At 41.0% G+C, this 24,907-nt stretch overlaps 1 protein-coding gene across 1 annotated transcript in view; it reads left to right on the top strand.

Annotated features, from left to right (window-relative positions):
• The window catches only part of LOC124545809 (odorant receptor Or2-like), a 55,327-nt gene extending 32,039 nt beyond the window's left edge, over positions 1-23,288 (top strand). Inside the window, exons 4-5 of the mRNA XM_047124755.1 lie at positions 1,679-1,834; positions 22,619-23,288. Coding sequence (XP_046980711.1) covers positions 1,679-1,834; positions 22,619-22,684 — 222 coding nt within the window. The 3' untranslated portion in view covers positions 22,685-23,288. The remainder of the gene's footprint in view (positions 1-1,678; positions 1,835-22,618) is intronic.
• The last annotated feature ends 1,619 nt before the right edge of the window (positions 23,289-24,907 follow it).

The following is a 24,907-nucleotide window of genomic DNA, read 5'->3' as shown; positions in this document are numbered from 1 at the left end:
GACATCTGTTAAGACATCAGAGAATGACTTCCACCGAGCGAGGTGGCGCAGTGGTAAGCACACTGGACTCCTGATTTAGGTTTTCCGTGATTTCCCTAAATCGCTCCAGGCAAATGCAGGGATGGTTCCTTTGAAGGGGGATGGCCGACTTCCTTCCCCGTCTTTCCCTAATCCGATGAGACTGATGACCTCGCTGTTGGGTCTCTTTCCCCAAACAATCCAATCCAATGACTTCCATGGTAATAAAGAGAGCTGTAGAGAGCAAAAACTGTAGAGGAATACAAAGATTGGAATATATCCACGAAGTAATTGAGAACGTAGGTTACAAGTGCAACTCTGTGATTAAGAGGTTGGCACAGGAAATGAATACATGGCGGCCGCATCAAACCAGAGATATGACTGATGAAAAAAAAAAAAAAAAAACCTTGAATCACTTACCCAACAACAGGAAGTGAAAGGCGACCAATTTCAGTACCTGAGGATCAGTACGCTACAACAGATTCAGTTTATAATATTACTAAGAAGCAATAGTCACCCACATAGAAAGCTTATATTGTTTAAATGGATGCTCGACATAGCAACATTGACACAAGGTCAGACGCCATTACCTGACAAGAACGAAGCGTGAGTGTACTAAGCTACTGCCGGCCTGCACTAATGTATGTAATTAAAGCAAGCCCGACATTTGCTTGAGCCCACTACACTTGTGACACCCTTAACCATTGTACACAGCTCCAAGCATTAATCTCGGTTCATGAGAAACATTCACAACCAACTTTTTGTACAATTCGCCACTTTACAAAAATTCGTTTCAGTCAGATCTATTCGAAGTGCAGCAGGACTCTCTGTTTTCAATCCCCGGCATTGGTCCCATCAGGCGGCGTGCACAGTGGTATCAAAAGACAAGAGGCCACCACTTCACAGCTCCTCAGACTCCATCAGCGAAAGACAACCGTAGCCGACCATGGCAGCAGTAGCCGACTGACTAGGAGCCAGTCACAACAACAACAGTACTTAACTCCCGCAACTCCTTCTCGCGAGCATCGTCCGCAAGGTCTCCTCGTTCGCGCCACAACCCCGACGTCTCGCGGCTAGTTTCTCTACTCATCCTCTCGAAATCCTCACACAGATCTTGCCGAAGGAAAGCGTCCCCTTTCATTGAGCGCCACGGCTCAATTTCCTTTTTGTAAAATATAGGGCACCCCTTTGATGAAGGTGTGACATCACGCAACCAAGTACGAGTGAAAAGTGAAAGAGGTGATACTGTGATTTACTCGAAAAAGACTCTCCAAAAGGCATTTATTGCTCAACAAAAAACAGATGCAAATAGTGAGCTCTACTACACAAAATCTACCTCGCTATATGGGTATGGCTATTGGGACTTACTCCCCTGTAAGAGAATAACACTTGTTATCTCCAGAACAGACTCAGTTCAGTACATACCGCCGTCCATTGTCCGATGATGGCGATGTATTCACGACTCAAATCATAAAGCGCCAGTAAGCACATCCCCTCCTTTCTATGAGCCCTGACTTAGCGGTGTTTCTAGATTTTTGTCAGCAAGGTGGGTTGGATATTTTAATGACCATCTGTAGGAAAGGAAACAGTTTCTAAAGCAGGAGAAATAACATGGGAACCGTGACTACAATTGTGAGCACTGTGATTTCGGTGTCAACAGGCAGCGGCAGTTTCGGGTGCGGCGTACAGTTGCTCGTGGGTGGACGCAAGTGAGGGCTTCAAGCGTGTCTTGAGGATCCTCATCAGTCGCGTCCAGAAGCCGCTGATCCTCACTGCCGGACATCTGTACCCGATCAACAGGGAAGCCTTTCTTTCGGTCAGTACGTAATCATGCTACTACTGCATTGTGCAAATGCCTTTTGTAATAATACACTATATTAACGACAGTTTCTCTTTACTTGGTTGTTACTACTAGGCAAAAGCATAATGCCTTATACAGTCAGCTGACCTAGACCTCAATGCAAATTATAAGTTATCGGTATGTATAGATAACTATGAATATTGTACGAAAAGATCAGATTACAAAGCCTGAAAGAAAGAGAACCGCGCACAATGCATGGGCGGATGTCAGTATAATGGTTCAAATGGCTCTGAGCACTATGGGACTTAACATCTGAGGTCATCAGTCCCCTAGAACTTAGAACTACTTAAACCTAACTAACCTAAGGACATCACACACATCCATGCCCGAAGCAGGATTCGAACCTGCGACCGTAGGGGCCCCGCTGTTCCATACTGAAGCGCCTAGAACCGCTCGGCCATTCCAGCCGGCTGTCAGTGTAACTTCGTACTCGTACACATTATTGGCAGATATGAAAACGATTAGAGTTGCAACCTCTGTGGCAAGCAGAACAGTCACCAGAGTGTTTAGTGAAGTTCCCAGGCCTGGCAGTGAAAAGCAGTGAGGAGGGGTAGTGAGTCGTGCTTGAGCACTTGCTGTGCCTCTCCGAAACATTTCAATAATAGGATCTCTCCCTAGGTTAACGACATAATTATATGCCTATGGCGGCCATCCAGAGTAGCGCACAACCGCAATTCATAGCTGAACACAACACAATGCCATCCATCAGTATTCCATGCCCCATAGTGTTGGCACCACTCCAAATGCAGCTGTTCGTGTTGTGGTGTTAATGGCAGCCTACGCGTTGGGCGATAATGTTGAAGGGAGACTCTTAATTGTTCTCGGATGAAAGCTGCAGATGTAAAGCAGTTACGATGTTCTTGGTGCACAATATGCTCCTTCTGGAGGTCATAGCAGGTCGACTGGAACGTTGACGGTTAGTATCCCTACCCTTCATTATTACATCCGAATGCTCAAAATATATGGACATTACACTATTCGACCAGCTGCCGAAATAGAAAACAACAATGAGAACTTCTCAAACTCCATCAGGTGCTAATCTGTCTTACACCTCTTCACAGTGATCACTCCAAAAATGACGCCGTCTCCAGAGTGAAATTTTCACTTTGCAGCGGAGTGTGCACTAGTACGAAACTTCGTGGCAGTTTAAAACTCTGTGTCGGACCAAGACTCGAACGCGGGACCTTTACGTTTCGGGGGTAAGTGCTGTAGCGATTGATGTATCCATGTACGAATCGGCCCGTCCTCATGGCTTTACTTCCGTAGTTTCTTACAAGGTCTGAGTGCTTTGCTAAACACGAGCAGTACTGTGAATCTTCAGGTTTTGGCGGCGTAAAGACTGTTCCATTAAGTTTCGGGTGTGCAGCCGCAATAATTCTCCTTCTTCTTCTAATATTTCGGCTGTATAACGTTCGGCCATCTTCAGAGTGAGCCGCAAGATTGCCGCTCCAGTGCTCACTTCGTCCCTTTATACTAGTGTACCGCGCAACTGCGCATGCGGCCGCAGATGCAAATGTGCCAGAGACGTTGGTCGGCAGCAGAGACTTGCACAATGCGTGAGAAACGTTTATGACTCGGCAGTCGATCTGTGTTGGTATGTCGATATATCATTGTGAGCTGCACTGTGACGACGTCTTTGTGAGTGCCGGATTCCATGATTTATCAAGGTTGAAACCACTACCTCTATTAATTAAATTCGTCGTCAAGCGAATTTCAATTGCCTCCTTCACTATCGAGTCCCAAAAAGATGTTGTCATACAACATACTGTGACCAATGTCAAACAGTGCTCTGCCACTGTCGACTTGTTGGCTTGTAAAAGTCGTGTGAACGTCCTGTGTTCTGTACATCTTTCTTGGACAGTACGAGTTTTTTGTCCACTGTAAAAAAGGCCACATTCACATGGAATTTTATAAACTCTAGATTTTCGGAGCAGCAAATCATCTTTGATGGAGCCCACGACTGCAGCTGTCTTGAGTGGAGAACGAAAAAACACCTTTACTTAGTGTCTGCTGAGAATCCGTCCTACTTCTGATGAGAGGCTACCCACATATGGCAGGAAGGCCATCGATTGAAAGGTTTCTTCTTCTTCTTCTGCTATCTTTGTGGCCTCTTTCGGTTTCATTTTCGGCGCCTTCTGTATTTGCTGTGGGGAGTACCGATTGTCTTCAAACACTGTAAGTGGGAAAGTTCATCTTGCAGACTGCTTTAGTCAGTGATAATATGCGCTCTATGGGTCAAAGTCCGAAGAACACTCATCTTCTGGGCAGGATAGTGGCAAGTATTTGCACGTAAATACAAATCCGTGTGCGTCGGCTTCCGATACACTTCATGTCCCAAAGTGCCATCCTCTCTGCGCCGAACCTCGTTATTCTCACAGCTGTTGCATATCATTACCTTTGTCTTTTACGTGACTCATTGGACTGTTCATTCCATTCAACAGATTATATAACTCTTCGTCACATTAACTGAGGACAGCAATGTAATCAGCGAATCTTATCATTGACATTCCTTCACCCTGGGTTCAAATCCTATTTTTGAACCTTTATTTTACTTCCATCGTTGTTTCTTCGATTTCTAGTCTGAGCAGTAGGAGCGAAAGTGTACATCCTACCTTGCCTTCTAATCATATTGTCCCCTCTTGGTTCTAGTATATATTTTATATTATCTACCTTCCCCTATAGCTTACTCCATTTTATCTCAGAATTTCGAACAACTTGCATCACTCTACACTATCTAACGCTTTTTCTTCATCGACAGATGCTATCAGCATATTTTTATTTTTCTTCAACCTTGCTTCCATTACCAGAAACAACGTGAGAACTGCCTCTGGTACCATCGAATATCCTAGAACCGACTGATCGTCGTCTAACTGTTCTTCACTATCGTTTTCCATTCTTCTGCGTATTATTCTTGTCAAGAGTTTGGATGCTTCAGCTGTTAACCTCATTGTGCCATGGCTTTCAAACCTATCTGGCCTTGTTATCTTTCAATTGTGTGGCTGATATTTTTACGAAAATCTCATGGTACATCGTCAGTCTCATCGGTTCTTCCTGAATAGTCGTTTGCTTGCCACTTCCTTCAATGATTTTAGTAATTCTAGTGGAATCTTCCTTATTTGATCTAAAGTCATCCAGAGCTCTTTTAAATTCTGGCAGTAATATTTGATCTCTAACTTGTCGTCAGACAAGTTCTCCTCTGGTAGATGCCTTAAGTGTACTCTTTCCTCCTATTTCCTTTATTGCCTGCGTTTAATAGTAGAATTCACATAGCACTTTTAATATTACCACACCTGTTTTTGGTTTCACCGAAATATGTTTTGGCCTTTCTATGCGATGGATCAGTCCTCCTGACGATCAGTTCTTTTTCAATTTCCTCACATACTTCCTGCAGCCATTTCACCATGGCTACCCTGAATTCCTAAAAGATTTATATTCCTGTATTTCTGGCGCTTCCTCTACATTTTTTTACTTAACTTCATTCGTCGACCGAATGCAATATTTCATGAGTTATCCAAGGTTTCCTCAGAGTTACCTTCCTTGTACCTTTTTTGCCTGTCCGACATCTGAGATTGCTCTTTTCAGAGTTGTGCACACCTCTTCAACTGAGATGCCAACTCTGGTTTTCCTTACCGCATCCTTATCGAACTTCAAACACGTCTCGTCATTCCTATGTATTTCAGTATCCCACTTTCTTCCACACTGACTCTTTCTGACGATTCTCTTAAACTTCAATCTATTGTTCATCATTAGTAAATTGTGATATGAGTCTAGATCTGTACCTGGGTAGGCTTTATAACCCAATATCTGATTTCCGAATCTGTGTTTGACCATACAGTAATTCAGCTAGAGCCTCCCGTATATCCCGGTCACGTCGAAATATATCTCCTCCTCTAGCGATTCTTCAACAGAGCATTCGCTATTACCACCTTAAATTTACTGCAGAATTCGATTATCCCTCCTGTTCTCTCACTGGTACTGCCAAACCCATATACTCCAGTAACCGTCTTTTCGATTTCTTCCCCTCAAACTGCGTACGAATCTCGCCTGGCTATTAGATTTTCATCTCCCTTTACATGCTGAATTACCCTTTCGACATCGTCATATATTTTCTCGATCTCTTTATATGCTGCTTGCGACCTTGTCGCCTGTACCCGAATTATCGTTGCCGAAGCCGGTTTGCTGGCGAATCTGATGAGAACAACCCTACCACTAACCTGTACACAGTCGCTCACTTTCTACCCTGCCTTCCTGTTAAGTTTTTCTATAAATCTAAAATTTCGTACGTCAAGGTGGTGGTCGACTAAGCACAGTATTTCGTTATAGATGATCTGACAATCGTCTTTCGAGCACTATAATGTCAGTCAACACACCAAAAGGCCCATTTATGAGCACCATATTTCCCAGTCCCCATACATTTAAAAATTTGTTTTGAAGTTTACTTCGTCTCTCTCTCTGGAACTTACGTACGGAATAACTTTTGAATACTTCATACCTAGTAAACATATCATTTATTACATTTGCCCAGGATTACGCCATTTTACGAACTTAACTTTCGTTTCACTTGACATCCTTCTTTGTAAGCAATGAAAAAATTAACTAGATGTCACTTCCTATTTTTCACAAAACATTTTACACTAAAGGACTGAAGCCACGGTATTATAACTATCTGAAAGAAAGAATAAAACTCAGTGCACACACCTTCAAACTGCTGATACCGTTGCACTGTTTCGTCACTGATACCCGTCAATAAATTATTTTTGCTGTTACTGCCAGTCACCGAATGACTTCCATTAAATTTCGACCCTTTCACTAACATGGTCAATATCTTTCGAAAGCTGTTCCATTTGTTCATTTAAATTTCCGAATTTTGTCATCTCTAATAAATGCATCAGCCACACTACTTACACCTAGTCTCTCACACCTTATTCATTGTCTTCGTGCTGCTTGTATTCGTCTTCATTGTGCATTTTTTTGGCTGCAAGTAAACAATTTGTGGCCACATCGCTTGCGAAACTTCATTTGGGTATTAATTTAAATTTTAACGTTCATGGACCATTTATCAGTAGTCACTGTCAAACGGCTTGCCATATTAGTTCAGTTTACACAGATAGTTTCCTCGTTTTAGCTGGATCGCGCCACTAGCAGCCACACACATTCCTGTTATGCCACCCAGTCAGATTAACCCCCTGCTGCCGATATTCCTTGTTGCGACTGATTAGGAGAGGGGACAGGACGACAAGACATCATTTAAAACATAAGGGAATAACTTTCATGGTACTAGAGGGAACTGTAGAGGGCAAAAAGTGTAGAGGAAGAAAGAGATTCGAATATATCCGGCAAGTAATTGAGGACGTTGTTTGCAAGTGTCACTCCGAGATGAAGACATTGGCACAGGAGACAAACTCGTGGCGGGCCGCATCAGATCAGTCAGAAAAGTGATGACTCAAAAAAAAAAAAAAAAAAAAAATATACGAGCTTTAAAACTAATACTACCCTATACAGATATCTCCCATGTAACTTTCCTTTCAACCCCGCAGAGAGCTGTATTATAAGTTCATCAATACCCTATTTGTATAATAAAACGCGTATCGCTAAAATTATTCTCTTAATCATATTACGGAGCTGTCTCCAAAATTTCAAAAATAAATCTATTCAAAACACTTGCAGAATGACATAGATTATATAAATAAACTACATAATATACTACCTAAACTTAACTCATGCTTTGCACATAGTGCCATATTCTACTGCCACTAGCAAACAAAATTTTTAATAGGTCTGATGACCTCCACGCACCAAATTTTGTGCGAACAGTACGAATAAACTACACATATTACACGTAAAGCCAATCGAAAATAATACAAGTAACGCATTCAAATAACCCCTTGTCATTTCTCTCAAATCTTATCTACATTACAAATTACATTCCTCACTTACACAACTAATTACTGCCTGCCGACATCCGCGCACCAAGAGTCACGAGGCTAATACTTACTCCCTTCTTGCGCTATGTTCTGCGTCCGTAGTTTGTTACATACATCTTAATTTTAGCAAGTGGACGCTTACACAAAACAGAAATAAAACCCCCTCCCCCCCCCAAAAAAAATTCTTTGTTGGTACACATGAAATGACACCTACATATGTATATTTTTACACAACTTTTCTTCATTCACAAGATGAAACTCTGCCGCTGCTGCCTCTTACGGTATTTTTCTTACCAGTATGAGTATCTCTTAAATTTCAACTTTTTGCATTTTTCCACCTGCTCATATTCGAGCCTTCTTTCCTAGTTAGCATGGAATCCTGTGTTTATACATAATATTTGTGACTACCGCTATGACACCATTATTAAATCTGAGAACACACTTATTTTCTTCACCCACATCATTCATTTCATCTACACGCTCCAAGTTTTTAGTTTCACCCTCTATAAGTACTTAGCTCTGGAAGGATCATTTCCAGCATTCCTTCCATTTTCTCCGAATTTGTAACACATATTATAATTTCAGACCAACCCGCAATTCACTGCCCGTTCCTAGATTCTCCTGATCCACCTTCAAACCATCTCTAGCATCTAAACCTGTTGCTGAATTCGCTGTCTGTTTCATCGTCCTCTTCAGAATCAAATATACTTTCCCCTTCCTCCAAATTAACGATATCAGCCGCAGTACATTCAGACAATAAATCACACTACTTAAAACATCGTCTCCTTTACACAAAATGTCACTTACGTCCACTGAATCACTACAAACGTTATCACAGTTAATTCCATTCACTACCAGTAACTCCGTCAACCTTCGCCGATACACCATATAAATAACCGCTACTACATCGTTCCACACTAAAATGAGCAGCACACATGAATTCTGCCAAACACGAATATAACCCTTTCTCGTTTACATTTTCTTTTCTCAGATTCTTTTCTACCATCTAACACTTTACTTTCACATTCTTCCTCCACATGCACTCGTAATTCATGCTTTCATCAAGAGCTATCAGTTCACTTCCATCAACAGAAATAAACGCACAGATTCCTTCCTCTGAGATATCTAAATCAGTAGCCTCAACTTCTGCAGCTTCAGCCTCTAAAACATCACCTTTCCATTGCTATAACAATAAATCACCAACTTACGCCGATACATAACAAAATTCAAATGAAATTCATCACCATCTGAGAAGACTATTGCTACGCTACCTTCATAAACACTTTCACTCAATTTGGTTCAAATGAGTCTGAGCAGTATGGGACTTAACATCTATGGTCATCAGTCCCCCAGAACTACTTAAACCTAACTAACCTAAGGACATCACACAACACCCAGTCATCACGAGGCAGAGAAAATTCCTGACCCCGCCGGGAATCGAACCAGGGAACCCGGGCGCGGGAAGCGAGAATCACTAAACTTCTCCGCTATAATTCATTACATTTACATGCATTACTACAATTGTTGCTACTGACTAGTGCCTCATTAGAATTCATCATACATTCCACCTCCACCAAATTCTGATACACTACTGATTCTCTTCTGGTCATAGACTCTCTCAACAAACATTCATTCAATCCATCAATCACTTCCCTTTCACCAAATAAATTCTCCAGACCCATATCGTTCTTATCGAGCACACACTTTACAATATTTCCTACGCCCACATTATGGTTGCGCTGCTTAACATTATTCCCCATTTTAGTTTTTATCTCTTATAACCTCCATCTCAAACGTTTGTGGCTTATTTGCCGAATTTTGGACACATACAAAATTTTGAAAATGACGTGCCCTTTTCAGTGCTGTTTTATTTCGCAACGTCTGGACCTGAGATGCGGGGATCTCTAGCGTCCCGATTTCTTATTCTGGTGTTCTATTTAATGAGGCTCCTTCCTATCGTATCTTTGTTGCTGTTTTTTATTTCTATTATGAAAGTTCCCTCTACTATTTGCCCTTTGTATATTATTATTACGGCGACAATTATTTCTGTTATGATCATTGCAGTTATTGTGGATGTTACTGTTGTCGCCATTCTGGTACCCATTTCTCTGTCTATTGTCCCCATTACGAGGCTTGAATTTCACCATCATCATCATCATCATCATTTAAGACTGATTATGACTTTCAGTGTTCAGTCTGGAGCATAGTCCCCCTTATAAAATTTCTCCGTGATACCCTATTCAGTGCTAACATTGATGCCTCTACTGGTGTTAAGCCTATTACTTCAAAATCATTCTTAACCGAATCCAGGTATCTTCACCTTCGTCTACCCAGACTCCTCCTACCCTCTACTGCTGAACCCATGAGTCTCTTCGGTAACCTTGCTTCTCCCATGCGTTTAACATGACCCCACCATCTGAGCCTGTTCGCCCTGACTGCTACATCCATAGAGTTCATTCCCAGTTTTTTTTTATTTCCTCATTGTGGACACCATCCTGACATTGTTCCCATCTACTAGTACCTGCAATCATCCTAGCTACTTTCATATCCGTAACCTCAACCTTATTGATAAGGTAACCTGAATCCACCCAGCTTTCGCTCCCACACAACGAAGTTGGTCGAAAGATTGAACGGTGCACAGATAACTTAGTCTTGGTACTGACTTCGTGCAGAAGAGAGTAGATCGTAGCTGAGCGCTCACTGCATTAGCTTTGCTACACCTCGCTTCCAGTTCTTTCACTATGTTGCCATCCTGTGAGAATATGCATCCTAAGTACTTGAAACGGTCCACCTGTTCTAACTTTGTTCCTCCTATTTGGCACTCAATTCGTTTATATCTCTTTCCCGCTGCCATTACTTTCGTTTTGGAGATGTTAATCTTCATACCATAGTCCTTACATTTCTGATCTAGCTCTGAAACATTAATTTGCAAACTTTCAATCGAATCTGCCATCACAACTCAGTCATCTGCATATGCGAGACTGCTTATTTTGTGTTCACATATCTTAATCTCACCCAGCCAGTTTATTGTTTTCAATATATGATCCATAAATAATATGAACAACAGTGGAGACAGGTTGCAGCCCTTACCCCTGAAACTACTCTGAACCATGAACTCAGTTTAACGTCAACTCTAACTGCTGCCTGACTATCTATGTAAAGACCTTTAATTGCTAGCAAAAGTTTGCCTCCTATTCCATAATCTCGTAGAACAGGCAATAACTTCCTTCTAGGAACCCGGTCATATGCCTTTTCTAGATCTATAAAGCAGAGATACAATTCCCTGTTCCACTCGTAACACTTCTCCATTATTTTCCGTAAGCTAAAGATCTGGTCCTGACAACCTCTAAGAAGCCTAAACCAACACTGATTTTCATCCAATTTGTTCTCAACTAATACTCGCACTTTCCTTTCAACAATACCTGAGAAGATTTTACCCACAACGCTGATTAAAGAGATACCTCTGTAGTTGTTACAATCTTTTCTGTTTCCATGTTTAAAGATTGGTGTGATTACTGCTTTTGTCCAGTCAGATGGAACCTGTCCCGACTCCCAGGCCATTTCAATTATCCTGTGTAGCCATTTAAGACCTGACATTCCACTGTATTTGATGAGTTCCGACTTAATTTGATCCACCCCAGCTACTTTATTGCACTGCAATCTATTGACCATTTTCTCCACTTCCTCAAATGTGATCCTATTTCCATCATCATTCCTATCCCATTGTACATCGAAATCTGAAACATTACGCATCGTATTTTCACCTACATTCACCACCAGTTCAAGTTTCTCAATAAAATCTAAAAACTCTTCAACTGAATTTGTCGGACTGCCGAGAAGATAACATTCTAAAAATTACGGTAGTCGTCTCTGGAGCGACGTAATCTCACTTCCAGCAGATGATTTATACGCTTCAATTTAGCTACTTCACGTACAGAAAAATTCCGCATTACCCACTTCCGTGTCAGAAACCTGGTCCGTTTATAAACTCATTCTGAAGTGGCGTTTGTTTCGCTTCAGTCTTTAATTTATACAAGAAACCACTCTCAAACACTTCACAGACAGTAAATGAAGCACTCATTAAATTTGCCCATGACTGTGCATTGTCCTCATGATGACTTTTAACTAATTTAATTTTTGCCTCTTTCAACATTCCTGTCACAAAATCATCTCTACACGAAGCAAGAACATCAACTGTATGGCATTTTCCATCTTTTACAGAACACTTTATCGTCACACAATTAACCCGTGGAACATCTGTAATAGTAGTAGCCTGATTTGCTGCTAAAGAATTTAATTCTGACCTCATGTGTTTAAATTACTGTACATGCTGCACACCTTCTTTATTTAATCGTGTTCATAATGTCCTCTATTTTTAAGCACCTTCTTTTCACATTCTGCTAACCTACCTGACTAATTGTTAGCATATTGGTCACGTCTTCAAGTGCATCTTGACTTTGCACACAAAAATTTTCACCTCGCCATGCAGCTCATAAAGGATCTTTTCCAACTTGTCCAAAAAATCTTTTTCTACACTGTCAACTCTGGTGTTATCGAGGCCCACCTCCTCAGAAATTTTTACTTCTGCGATTATAGCATCTAATTTAGAGTACGTCATTCCTTGTATGTGAGATTCAATTTTCTCCACCTCACCTTGTTCTGTTTCTGTGAGACTTATCTCTACTGAACTATCTCCGTTTATATCGAACCTATCTCTGCATCCAATACCACCGTTTTTAGAGTTCAAATTTGTCAGAATTTCCTTTAACCATGCCATTGAAGCTTTCGCAATTAGATATTCCTTCTCTGTTCCACTAGTATCGCCTCTATCAACACTACCACGTTTAGGTTTAGGTCTGAGTGGACAACTCACGTTGTCTGAACCACATGCACTGAGTGACAGCTTACTCATTCAGAGTCCACTACTGACTATAACTCTGTGGGTTCACACATGGGTTCTTCTGCTGTATTGATGCTGCCCGAAGTGTCGATGCTGAAGAACTCGAAATCACCACCGTGGTCCTTGTTGCCGTGGCCGCTATTGCCACTATGCCGCCGTCGAGACCACCGCTGCAACTGCCTGCTGCAGACTTGAACCCAGGACGGCTCTACATATCCTTCTTCTTTTTTCTTGAAGTTCTGTGGCGAACTTCCGCACCCCTAGCTTTTGCTACCGATTCTCAAGCACTCGATTGCTGCAAAATCCTCTGGTCAGAGCCACCACGCAAACTGCCTTTCACGCAATAGATTTGGGACCTGGAACACGGAATATTGTGACATGTCAGAATTACAAATACAGTTCTACAGGGATTAGGTTCATATCCCTGACGAGCCCTCAACTGCGACGGTGCCTAACAGATACCGCTGCTGAGTAGTCCGTCTTCCAAATAACATCGCAGCGAGCTAGTTGTGTCTATACCTTTGGTTATTCGTACTTTAGGTACTTGAGCTATGCAGGATTAGGTTGAAGTAATCATACGGTCGAGCTGCACAAGTCCGGTTTCATGCCCTGCAGCTAATTCGCTAAAAAATAATAGGCTGTAGCTGTCATCCCTCATTGTCAAATAGTCTATACATTGGATAGAATTGCGAATTTTAAAAAAAGAAGAAAGAATAAATATAAAGGAAAAGATAAATGAATAATGTAATAAAAATGGTTTTATTATAACGTCTACAACTGACTTCGTTGACAGAATTACACTGAATAATCTTTATTCAGGAAATGACATCTCAGGTAACTGGAAGTGATCCTACGATATCAAATTAAAATCTACGTAGAAAATAGCCTTGTCAACTGCAGTAAAGTTACGTTGACAGCGTTAAGAAAATTGTAGCCAAATCCCATACTAAATAGTCATAAAAGATACGTGAAAATTAACTTCATTTCGTAATCACTGTACACAAAATATTCACCAGCTCAAAACTCTTCAGAGTTCAACAAGATGATTCACAAATTAACACACACGATGTACAGAATAGTAACTCACACTCTGTCTGTACCCAATTCCGTAATACAAGCGAAAGTAGAGGCCTGTTCTGAAGCACAGTCAGAACTCTCGAAATATGACGTCCCTTCCGAAGTTAAAGAATGGTAGCGGCTGTTCACTGCCCAGAATCTATCACTTTGACGAAGGGACCATCCCGTTACTCTGGACAGGTGTGCCTTCTTCCAGAACTCGCACGAAACTGTGCAGAATCGCTCCCTTGAGTCCCAGTCTCCACTTGACCGCTCTAGTGTTCCGACACTATCTGCTTTTCAGTTGAATGAAGGACATCCCCACCAAAAATACAGAATTAGGTCTTCATGCTCTGCATACACGAGCTGATTGAAGCCGACCACTTCCCAGATTACACTAATGTATTACAACAATATTTAAAAAAGGAAATGTCATAAAGATTTGGTTACACTCAAGACATTTGCAATAAATTCAAGTAATAATTGGTTCGTAAAGAAATAAGCTAGCATTCTTGCGCAGGTGTGCTCTTCATAAATTACAACAGATTGTCTCAAAGTATAATTTAAACATATATTCATACCTTCTTGACAGAAGTCTCTTTTCGTTCTCTTTTCAACTGCAGTGTCTGCCAACACATGGGACTGACCACTTTTAAATTAGCACACTTTCTTCACAATACTTGCAATCAACATACTGGCAGAATAGTAATCTGTTCATTAAATAACTACACAATTAGGACAATATGAGATACCGATGCTGTGTTCATTTACTGTGTAGTTGTGGCCGGAATGATGTTCTGACAAATTTTGCATACTGGAACAGATATAAAGACACCTGAAATCAATAAATGAAATAAATTCATATATGCAGCATTCAGAGATTTTCTGAAATCCCCGATCTAATCAAATTTTTATTAATATTTGATTTGAGTTACTGTCGAATTTCAAAGAGCTGTAACTTAGTCATCTTTAAGATTGTCTGACACTTCGCCATTCCTTGGAGCAAATCCTTCAGAACGGCCATGTGAGTAACAGCTATCCAAATTTCCAGCTTAGGGATTTTCCCCATTTCCGGCCATGCGCTCCTTGTCTTCTGCACCTGGACTCGCTCGTGCCGGCCACCTATCGGGAAGCCAAAAGCGGTACGCCCTGAGACCTGGGACCTCTAGCTTTTTTCTTTTTTTTTGGTCATCAGTCTACTGACTGGTTTGATGCGGCCCGCCACGAGCCACGAATTCCTTTCCTGTGCTAACCTCTTCATCTCAGAGTAGCACTTGCAACCTACGTCCTCAATTATTTGCTTGACGTATTCCAATCTCTGTCTTCCTCTACAGTTTTTACCCTCTACAGCTCCCTGTGGTACCATGGAAGTCATTCCCTCATGTTTTAGCAGATGTCCTATCATCCTGACCCTTCTCCTTATCAGTGTTTTCCACATATTCCTTTCCTCTCCGATTCTGCGTAGACCCTCCTCATTCCTTACTTCATCAGTCCACCTAATTTATCAGCATTCGTCTATAGCACCACATCTCAAATGCTTCGATTCTCTTCTGTTCCGGTTTTCTCACAGTCCATGTTTCACCACCATACAATGCTGTACTCCAGACGTACATCCTTAGAAATTTCTGCCTCAAATTAAGGCCGGTATTTGATAATAGTAGACTTCTCTTGGCCAGATATGCCTTTTTTGCCATAGCTAGTCTGCTTTTGATGTCCTCCTTGCTCCGTCCATCATTGGTTATTTTACTGCCTAGGTAGCAGAATTCCTAGATTAGATTAGATTAGATTAGATTAATACTAGTTCCATGGATCATGAATACGATATTTCGTAATGATGTGGAACGAGTCGAATTTTCCAATACATGACATAATTAGGTTAATTTAACAACATACTTAAGTTAATATAACAACTTTATTTTTTTGTGTTTTTCTTTATTTATTTTTATTTATTTTTTATTTTATTTTTTATTTTTTTAATATTTTTGGTTTTTTTTCTTAATTTATATCTAAAAATTCCTCTATGGAGTAGAAGGAGTTGTCATTCAGAAATTCTTTTATTTTCTTCTTAAATACACTCCTGGAAATGGAAAAAAGAACACATTGACACCGGTGTGTCAGACCCACCATACTTGCTCCGGACACTGCGAGAGGGCTGTACAAGCAATGATCACACGCACGGCACAGCGGACACACCAGGAACCGCGGTGTTGGCCGTCGAATGGCGCTAGCTGCGCAGCATTTGTGCACCGCCGCCGTCAGTGTCAGCCAGTTTGCCGTGGCATACGGAGCTCCATCGCAGTCTTTAACACTGGTAGCATGCCGCGACAGCGTGGACGTGAACCGTATGTGCAGTTGACGGACTTTGAGCGAGGGCGTATAGTGGGCATGCGGGAGGCCGGGTGGACGTACCGCCGAATTGCTCAACACGTGGGGCGTGAGGTCTCCACAGTACATCGATGTTGTCGCCAGTGGTCGGCGGAAGGTGCACGTGCCCGTCGACCTGGGACCGGACCGCAGCGACGCACGGATGCACGCCAAGACCGTAGGATCCTACGCAGTGCCGTAGGGGACCGCACCGCCACTTCCCAGCAAATTAGGGACACTGTTGCTCCTGGGGTATCGGCGAGGACCATTCGCAACCGTCTCCATGAAGCTGGGCTACGGTCCCGCACACCGTTACTCCGTCTTCCGCTCACGCCCCAACATCGTGCAGCCCGCCTCCAGTGGTGTCGCGACAGGCGTGAATGGAGGGACGAATGGAGACGTGTCGTCTTCAGCGATGAGAGTCGCTTCTGCCTTGGTGCCAATGATGGTCGTATGCGTGTTTGGCGCCGTGCAGGTGAGCGCCACAATCAGGACTGCATACGACCGAGGCACACAGGGCCAACACCCGGCATCATGGTGTGGGGAGCGATCTCCTACACTGGCCGTACACCACTGGTGATCGTCGAGGGGACACTGAATAGTGCACGGTACATCCAAACCGTCATCGAACCCATCGTTCTACCATTCCTAAACCGGCAAGGGAACTTGCTGTTCCAACAGGACAATGGACGTCCGCATGTATCCCGTGCCACCCAACGTGCTCTAGAAGGTGTAAGTCAACTACCCTGGCCAGCAAGATCTCCGGATCTGTCTCCCATTGAGCATGTTTGGGACTGGATGAAGCGTCGTCTCACGCGGTCTGCACGTCCAGCACGAACGCTGGTCCAACTGAGGCGCCAGGTGGAAATGGCATGGCAAGCCGTTCCACAGGACTACATCCAGCATCCCTACGATCGTCTCCATGGGAGAATAGCAGCCTGCATTGCTGCGAAAGGTGGATATACACTGTAGTAGTGCCGACATTGTGCATGCTCTGTTGCCTGTGTCTATGTGCCTGTGGTTCTGTCAGTGTGATCATGTGATGTATCTGACCCCAGGAATGTGTCAATAAAGTTTCCCCTTCCTGGGACAATGAATTCACGGTGTTCTTATTTCAATTTCCAGGAGTGTACTTGTTGGTTATCTGTCAGACTTTTGATACTATTTGGTAAGTGACCAAAGACTTTAGTGCCAGTATAATTCACCCCTTTCTGTGCCAAAGTTAGATTTAATCTTGAATAGTGAAGATCGTCCTTTCTCCTAGTATTGTAGTTATGCACACTGCTATTACTTTTGAATTGGGTTTGGTTGTTAATAACAAATTTCATAAGAGAGTATATATACTGAGAAGCTACTGTGAATATCCCTAGATCCTTAAATAAATGTCTGCAGGATGATCTTGGGTGGACTCCAGCTATTATTCTGATTACACGCTTTTGTGCAATAAATACTTTATTCCTCAGTGATGAATTACCCCAAAATATAATGCCATATGAAAGCAATGAGTGAAAATAGGCGTAGTAAGCTAATTTACTAAGATGTTTATCACCAAAATTTGCAATGACCCTTATTGCATAAGTAGCTGAACTCAAACGTTTCAGCAGATCATCAATGTGTTTCTTCCAATTTAATCTCTCATCAATGGACATACCTAAAAATTTGGAATATTCTACCTTAGCTATATGCTTCTGATTAAGGTCTATATTTATTAATGGCGTCATACCATTCACTGTACGGAACTGTATGTACTGTGTCTTATCAAAATTCAGTGAGAGTCCGTTTACAAGGAACCACTTAGTAATTTTCTGAAAGACAGTATTGACAATTTCCTCAGTTAATTCTTGTTTCTCAGGTGTGATTACTATGCTTGTATCATCAGCGAAGAGAACTAACTTTGCCTCTTCATGAATATAGAATGGCAAGTCATTAATATATAATAAGAATAACAAAGGACCCAAGACTGACCCTTGTGGAACCCCATTCTTGATAGTTCCCCAGTTTGAGGAATGTGCTGATCTTTGCATATTACGAGAACTACTTATTTCAACTTTCTGCACTCTTCCTGTTAGGTACGAATTAAACCATTTGTGCACTGTCCCACTCATGCCACAATACTTGAGCTTGTCTAGCAGAATTTCATGATTTACACAATCAAAAGCCTTTGAGAGATCACAAAAAATCCCAATGGGTGGTGTTCGGTTATTCAGAGCATTCAAAATTTGACTTCATGACCATCAATCCTGATGTTAAGTTTCTCGCTGTTCTCATTTCTACTACTTCTCATTACGTTCGTCTTTCTCCGATTTACTCTCAAACCATACTGTGTACTCATTAGACTGTCCATTCCATTCAGCAGATCATTTAATTCTTCTTCACTTTCACTCAGGATAGCAATGTCATCAGCGAATCGTATCATTGATATCCTTTCACCTTGTATTTTAATTCCGCTCCTGAACCTTTCTTTTATTTCCATCATTGCTTCCTCGATGTACTGATTGAAGAGTAGGGGCGAAAGGCTACAGCCTTGTCTTACACCCTTCTTAATACGAGCACTTCGTTCGTGATCGTCCACTCTTATTATTCCCTCTTGGTTGCTGTACATATTGTATATGACCCGTCTCTCCCTATAGCTTACCCCTACTTTTTTCATAATCTCGAACAGCTTGCACCAATTTTATAATGTCGAACGCTTTTTCGAGGTCGACAAATCCTATGAAAGTGTCTTGATTTTTCTTTAGCCTTGCTTCCATTATTAGCCGTAACGTCAGAATTGCCTCTCTCGTCCCTTTACTTTTCCTAAAGCCAAACTGATCGTCACCTAGCGCATTCTCAATTTTCTTTTCCATTCTTCTGTATATTATTCTTGTAAGCAGCTTCGATGCATGAGCCGTTAAGCTGATTGTGCGATAATTCTCGCACTTGTCAGCTCTTGCCGTCTTCGGAATTGTGTGGATGATGCTTTTCCGAAAGTCAGATGGTATATCGCCAGACTCATCCCCTATCTCTTCTAAATCGACTCCTGTTTCTTCTTCTATCACATCAGACAAATCTTCACCCTCATAGAGGCTTTCAATGTGTTCTTTCCACCTATCTGCTCTCTCCTCTGCATTTAACAGTGGAATTCCCGTTGCACTCTTAATGTTACCACCGTTGCTTTTAATGTCACCAAATGTTGTTTTGACTTTCCTGTATGCTGAGTCTGTCCTTCCGACAATCATATCTTTTTCGATATCTTCACATTTTTCCTGCAGCCATTTCGTCTTAGCTTCCCTGCACTTCCTATATATTTCGTTCCTCAGCGACTTGTATTTCTGTATTCCTGATTTTCCCGGAACATGTTTGTACTTCCTCCTATCATCAATCAACTTAAGTATTTCTTCTGTTACCCATGGTTTATTCGCAGCTACCTTCTTTGTACGTATGTTTTCCTTCCCAACTTCTGTGATGGCCCTTTTTAGAGATGTCCATTCCTCTTGCCCGCATCTCGTGGTCGTGCGGTAGCGTTCTCGCTTCCCACGCCCGGGTTCCCGGGTTCGATTCCCGGCGGGGTCAGGGATTTTCTCTGCCTCGTGATGGCTGGGTGTTGTGTGATGTCCTTAGGTTAGTTAGGTTTAAGTAGTTCTAAGTTCTAGGGGACTGATGACCATAGATGTTAAGTCCCATAGTGCTCAGAGCCATTTGAACCATCCATTCCTCTTCAACTGTACTGCCTACTGCGCTATTCCTTATTGCTGTATTTATATCGTTAGAGAACTTAAAACGTATCTCGTCATTCCTTAGTACTTCCGTATCCCACTTCTTTGCGTATTGATTCTTCCTGACTAATGTCTTGAACTTCAGCCTACTCTTCATCACTACTATATTGTGATCTGAGTCTATATCTGCTCCTGGGTACGCCTTACAATCCAGTATCTGATTTCGGAATCTCTGTCTGACCATGATGTAATCTAACTGAAATCTTTCCGTATCTCCCGGCCTTTTCCAAGTATACCTCCCATTGTGATTCTTGAACAGGGTATTCGCTATTACTAGCTGAAACTTGTTACAGAACTCAATTAGTCTTTCTCCTCTTTCATTCCTTGTCCCAAGCCCATATTCTCCTGTAACCTTTTCTTCTACTCCTTCCCCTACAACTGCATTCCAGTCGCCCATGACTATTAGATTTTCGTCCCCCTTTACACACTGCATTACCCTTTCAATATCCTCATATACTTTCTCTATCTGTTCATCTTCAGCTTGCGACGCCGGCATGTATACCTGAACTATCGCTGTCGGTGTTGGTCTGCTGTCGATTCTGATTAGAACAACCCGGTCACTGAACTATTCACAGTAACACACCCTCTGCCCTACCTTCCTATTCATAACGAATCCTACACCTGTTATACCATTTTCTGCTGCTGTTGATATTACCCGATACTCATCTGACCAGAAATCCTTGTCTTCCTTCCACTTCACTTCACTGACCCCTACTATATCTAGATTCAGCCTTTGCATTTCCCTTTTCAGACTTTCTAGTTTCCCTACCACGTTCAAGCTTCTGACATTCCATGCCCCGACTCGTAGAACGTTATCCTTTCGTTGATTATTCAATCTTTTTCTCATGGTAACCTCCCCCTTGGCAGTCCCCTCCCGGAGATCCGAATGGGGGACTATTCCGGAATCTTTTGCCAATGGAGAGATCATCATGACACATCTTCAATTACAGGCCACATGTCCTGTGGATACACGTTACGTGTCTTTAATGCAGTGGTTTCCATTGCCTTCTGCATCCTCATGTCGTTGATCATTGCTGATTCTTCCGCCTTTAGGGGCAATTTCCCACCCCTAGGACAAGAGAGTGCCCTGAACCTCTATCCGCTCCTCCGCCCTCTTTGACAAGGCCGTTGGCAGAATGATGCTGACTTCTTATGCCGGAAGTCTTCGGCCGCCAATGCTTAAGAAATTCATATTACCCCATACCAGTACTGAGCAGCAGATTAGCTCGCGTAAATACATGTAACATTACACTGTCAACTTACCAGAATCCTTGTTACAAAGAAAACGTATCTATGGTAAAGATACCTTGTACTTAATAACCCTAGAAGTAACGAAAATCCATGCTAGAGAGATAATCTGTTTTAATGATTGCGGGCTAAGGCCAAAATAATCGAACGACAATGTTTGTAACACAGTTTGAAGTGTTTCTTGAAATAACAAGTCTTTTCTGAAATTTCATACAAACTGCTGAGCCTCATGATCCAGAATGTTGAATTAAAATGCAAAATAATGGAAAGGAAAATGCTCAACAGCAGCGGATCGATGTGTCGAACAGACAAACATATAACAGGAAACAAACAGAATTCACACTAGCCTTCTACCTCTAGATTTCTCTCTACCAATTGCACAGACTCCCAAACGCCTTGAAACATTCTTTCGAAGGAATTCGTTGATGAACCCGTGTGGTTGAACAGCGCAGATTTTAGTCCACGTCTCGTACTCAGAGCTTAAATGTCACAATCGTTCGTTGACAATAATCTCCTTCTAAGTACCCACTTTTTTTAAATTCTATGGTGATTTAGCTCTCTGTTCGGTGGAAGCCTTCCGATTGTATGCCGCTTCAGTGGTTCGGGTATCAATGTTGCTGTTTATTTTCTCCTAAATACTTCTCTCTTGGCCTCAAGCGGCTGAATGAACTTTGTTTCAGGCACTTTCAGCTTCTTTCACCGGTCTGGAGCGTTGGATATTGGTGCTATTAATCATGCGTCGTAATTCCCCATAAATCTCAGGATGGAACAAAGCAGTCATTTAGATATCGTTCTGTGAAGCAATTCCATACTAGACTCTGCGCCTCAGAAAGGGGTTTCCCCTTCTGCTTAGATCTCCACACTCATACTCATTATTAAATTATTCTAACACACTGTCTAGCCTCAGTTACTAGTCTCAAAACCCTAAAGAAATTCACACACATTTAAATACAATGAAGACCTCTCACCTTAAAAAAGATAGCTTAATATTGGCTCTTACACATACTGGTAATATTCTTAACAAACGCAAATACTTACAATTCTATAACAAGCAAGTGTTCGCCGAAACAGATTCATTTTAGTTACGAAAACAGTATAACACCCATTTAGATTATACCTTGTTCGCATATCATTCGGCCGTTTAGATAATTACGTACCTTGTTAACCCCATTACTATTGTTATCGCCACAGCATGCATAGTACTGGTGATTGCGTAAAAGACGCAAAATGCATGTGTAACATTTCTGTAATCTATCTCTCAATATGGTTCGGACTTGATAAATACAGCAAAATAACATTACAAATTAACCAATACCTTTCTTTTTAATATTTTGTAACCGATGTTTTGATATACAACTAATGTTCATGTCAGTGACTATTACGTCTACATAACCAGTGACACTGACTTGCCACTTGATATGTCATGAAAATTGTTTATACTTATTATGGATTTTCTTTGACTGTTTTCTAATTGTTGTCTCATTCCTTGCAGCTGGTGAATGCCTCCTATACGTACTACGCACTGTTGGGTCAAATGAACAAGCGCCCTACAAACTGAGGAGCCATGGATATTAATATCCATATTTTCCTCGAATTGTTACGAGTTTTAGCAGCCCATTTTCCTAATGTAGCATGTTTAGAAAAAACGTCAGTTACTAAGTAGTATGCTTACGTTACTGTAATTAGTAAATATGAAGAATTTATATGTAAAATAATAAAACCATGAGAAAACAACAAAGAACACAGAATAATTTAAACCTGTGTAATGGAACGAAAGGCTGTGTTGTGTAGCCTATTTGTAGTATTCAAAATGTTTCCTCTAATACTGGAATTGCTGTGGCACTACAGATACATACTTTTACCTTTACATGGATGATGAATGTCGGTTATGATTCACAAATAGTTATTAATCCTTTTATCAAATAATTTTGTATTTCCCACACGTTTCCAGAGTTTTAAGACAGAGGACCAAATATGTCTAGAAATACATACAAATCTTTTGATTGTCCTATACATTGGAAATGAGAAATATATTTTTTGAAGGAAGGTAAACATGAATATCTTTCTTTTGAGTTTTTTCACGCTTTTAACTGTTTGCTTTCCCTGCTATCATTGCTTTACATCAGGATCAGATTTACATAATACCAAGTGAGGTAATATGTTTCACGCTGAGTAGCCAATTAATCACTCAATTAACTTTACTTATTGTTCTCAATATTTCATTTACATTTTTTGTTGAAAACATAGAAACAATTGTAAATGTGAGAGACTTTTTTGAATAAAATATGTATTCAATTTTTACAATTTACTATTATATTGTTTCAACGCCAGTTACTTTAATTTTAAACTAAATGGTAACTAGATTCAAGATTCTTTGTAGATTCGAAGTTAATAGAGTGCTATCTTCCTATAGATGATAAGGCTTTCCTGGTTGTACCTCCAGAGCTACACTTCACATTCCTATATATATTTGCTTTATGCCAAGAAATGTAAATCATAAATAAATTATAACTCTGGCACTGCTGTTTCTAGGAAAACACTTATTTAGCTATGTACCCCGAAATAAACTACTCCTCATATTAATACTGGAAAGTAATCATAAAAAGTGTAACATACTGAGAGTACCAGAGAAAGAGATTCAAACCGAATGAAACAGAAAGAAAAGAAAAATAAGAGAATAAAAAGCTGTGGTCATAGGTCTACCATTTTCAGAAAGAAATGTTATCCGTTATCCTCATTTATGTAATAATTTTCACAAACAAAACCTATTATTATAGGCGTAGAATATCTTCAGATGCAATCAAGTAATCACGAGCGGAAGGGCTGACTATAGTGATTGCTGCACGTAATTTGCGATAATGTTCTTCTTAAAACGAGTAACTCTACGTCAAGTGTTCACTTTTTCATTCGATTATGTTGTCTTATACTGTATTCAGTAACCTCTAGCTATTTTCTCACAGAGTGCATGTGGGCTTGTTACGTCATTTTCAAATTAAGCAACAGATATTTTTGTGCTTTGCTATGATTTTCAGTCAGATACATTAGGAGCCTCTGGTAATGAATATTGCAGATATATAGTGTGGTCTGCTATTGAAGATTAAAAATGTTCTAATCAAGCTGATAGTGTGTCAGGGAGAATAACTAAAATTGTTTTCTTGAGTTGACCAAATTTTGGCGGTGCCATTAGAAGTACGGTAGTTTCTCTTGCACGGAAATTGGGATATATAGTTCCTGTGAGTTATTATGGGTGGATGTCATTCCTGACAGCCAAAACAATATAATAACTGGATACTTTCACGGATCAGCCAAATCATATGATAAAATTGTTGAAATGATCAAAGAAAACTTGAATATGATTTCAAACATGTACACATATCCTAGAATTTGATGGTGACTTTAATTTACCCTCGATACGTTGGCAAAAATATGTATTTAAATCCGGAGGTTCGCATAAAACACCACCCTAAATTGTACTAAACTCATTCTCTGAAAACTATTTTTAACAATTAGATCACAAGCCTATCTTAATAATACATGGTTGTCAAAACACACTGACAACTTAGCAACAAATAATCCTGAGCTAATAACGAACATCAAAACGGAGACAGGGATTAGTGAACATAGAATAGTCGTAGCGTAATTCTGAAACCCTCCAGAAATAGACGATATTACATCTGTTCAAAAATCAGATAGAAATTCACCTGACGCCATCCTGGAAGACAATCTCCATTCCTTCCAAATTAACAGTGTAAGAGTAGACAAGATGTGATTTTAATTCTAG

This window comes from Schistocerca americana, chromosome 8 (genome assembly GCF_021461395.2).
Source record: "Schistocerca americana isolate TAMUIC-IGC-003095 chromosome 8, iqSchAmer2.1, whole genome shotgun sequence".
In the NCBI taxonomy this organism is placed as follows: Eukaryota; Metazoa; Arthropoda; class Insecta; order Orthoptera; family Acrididae; genus Schistocerca; species Schistocerca americana.
This window is presented reverse-complemented; position numbering and strand designations above follow the sequence as displayed.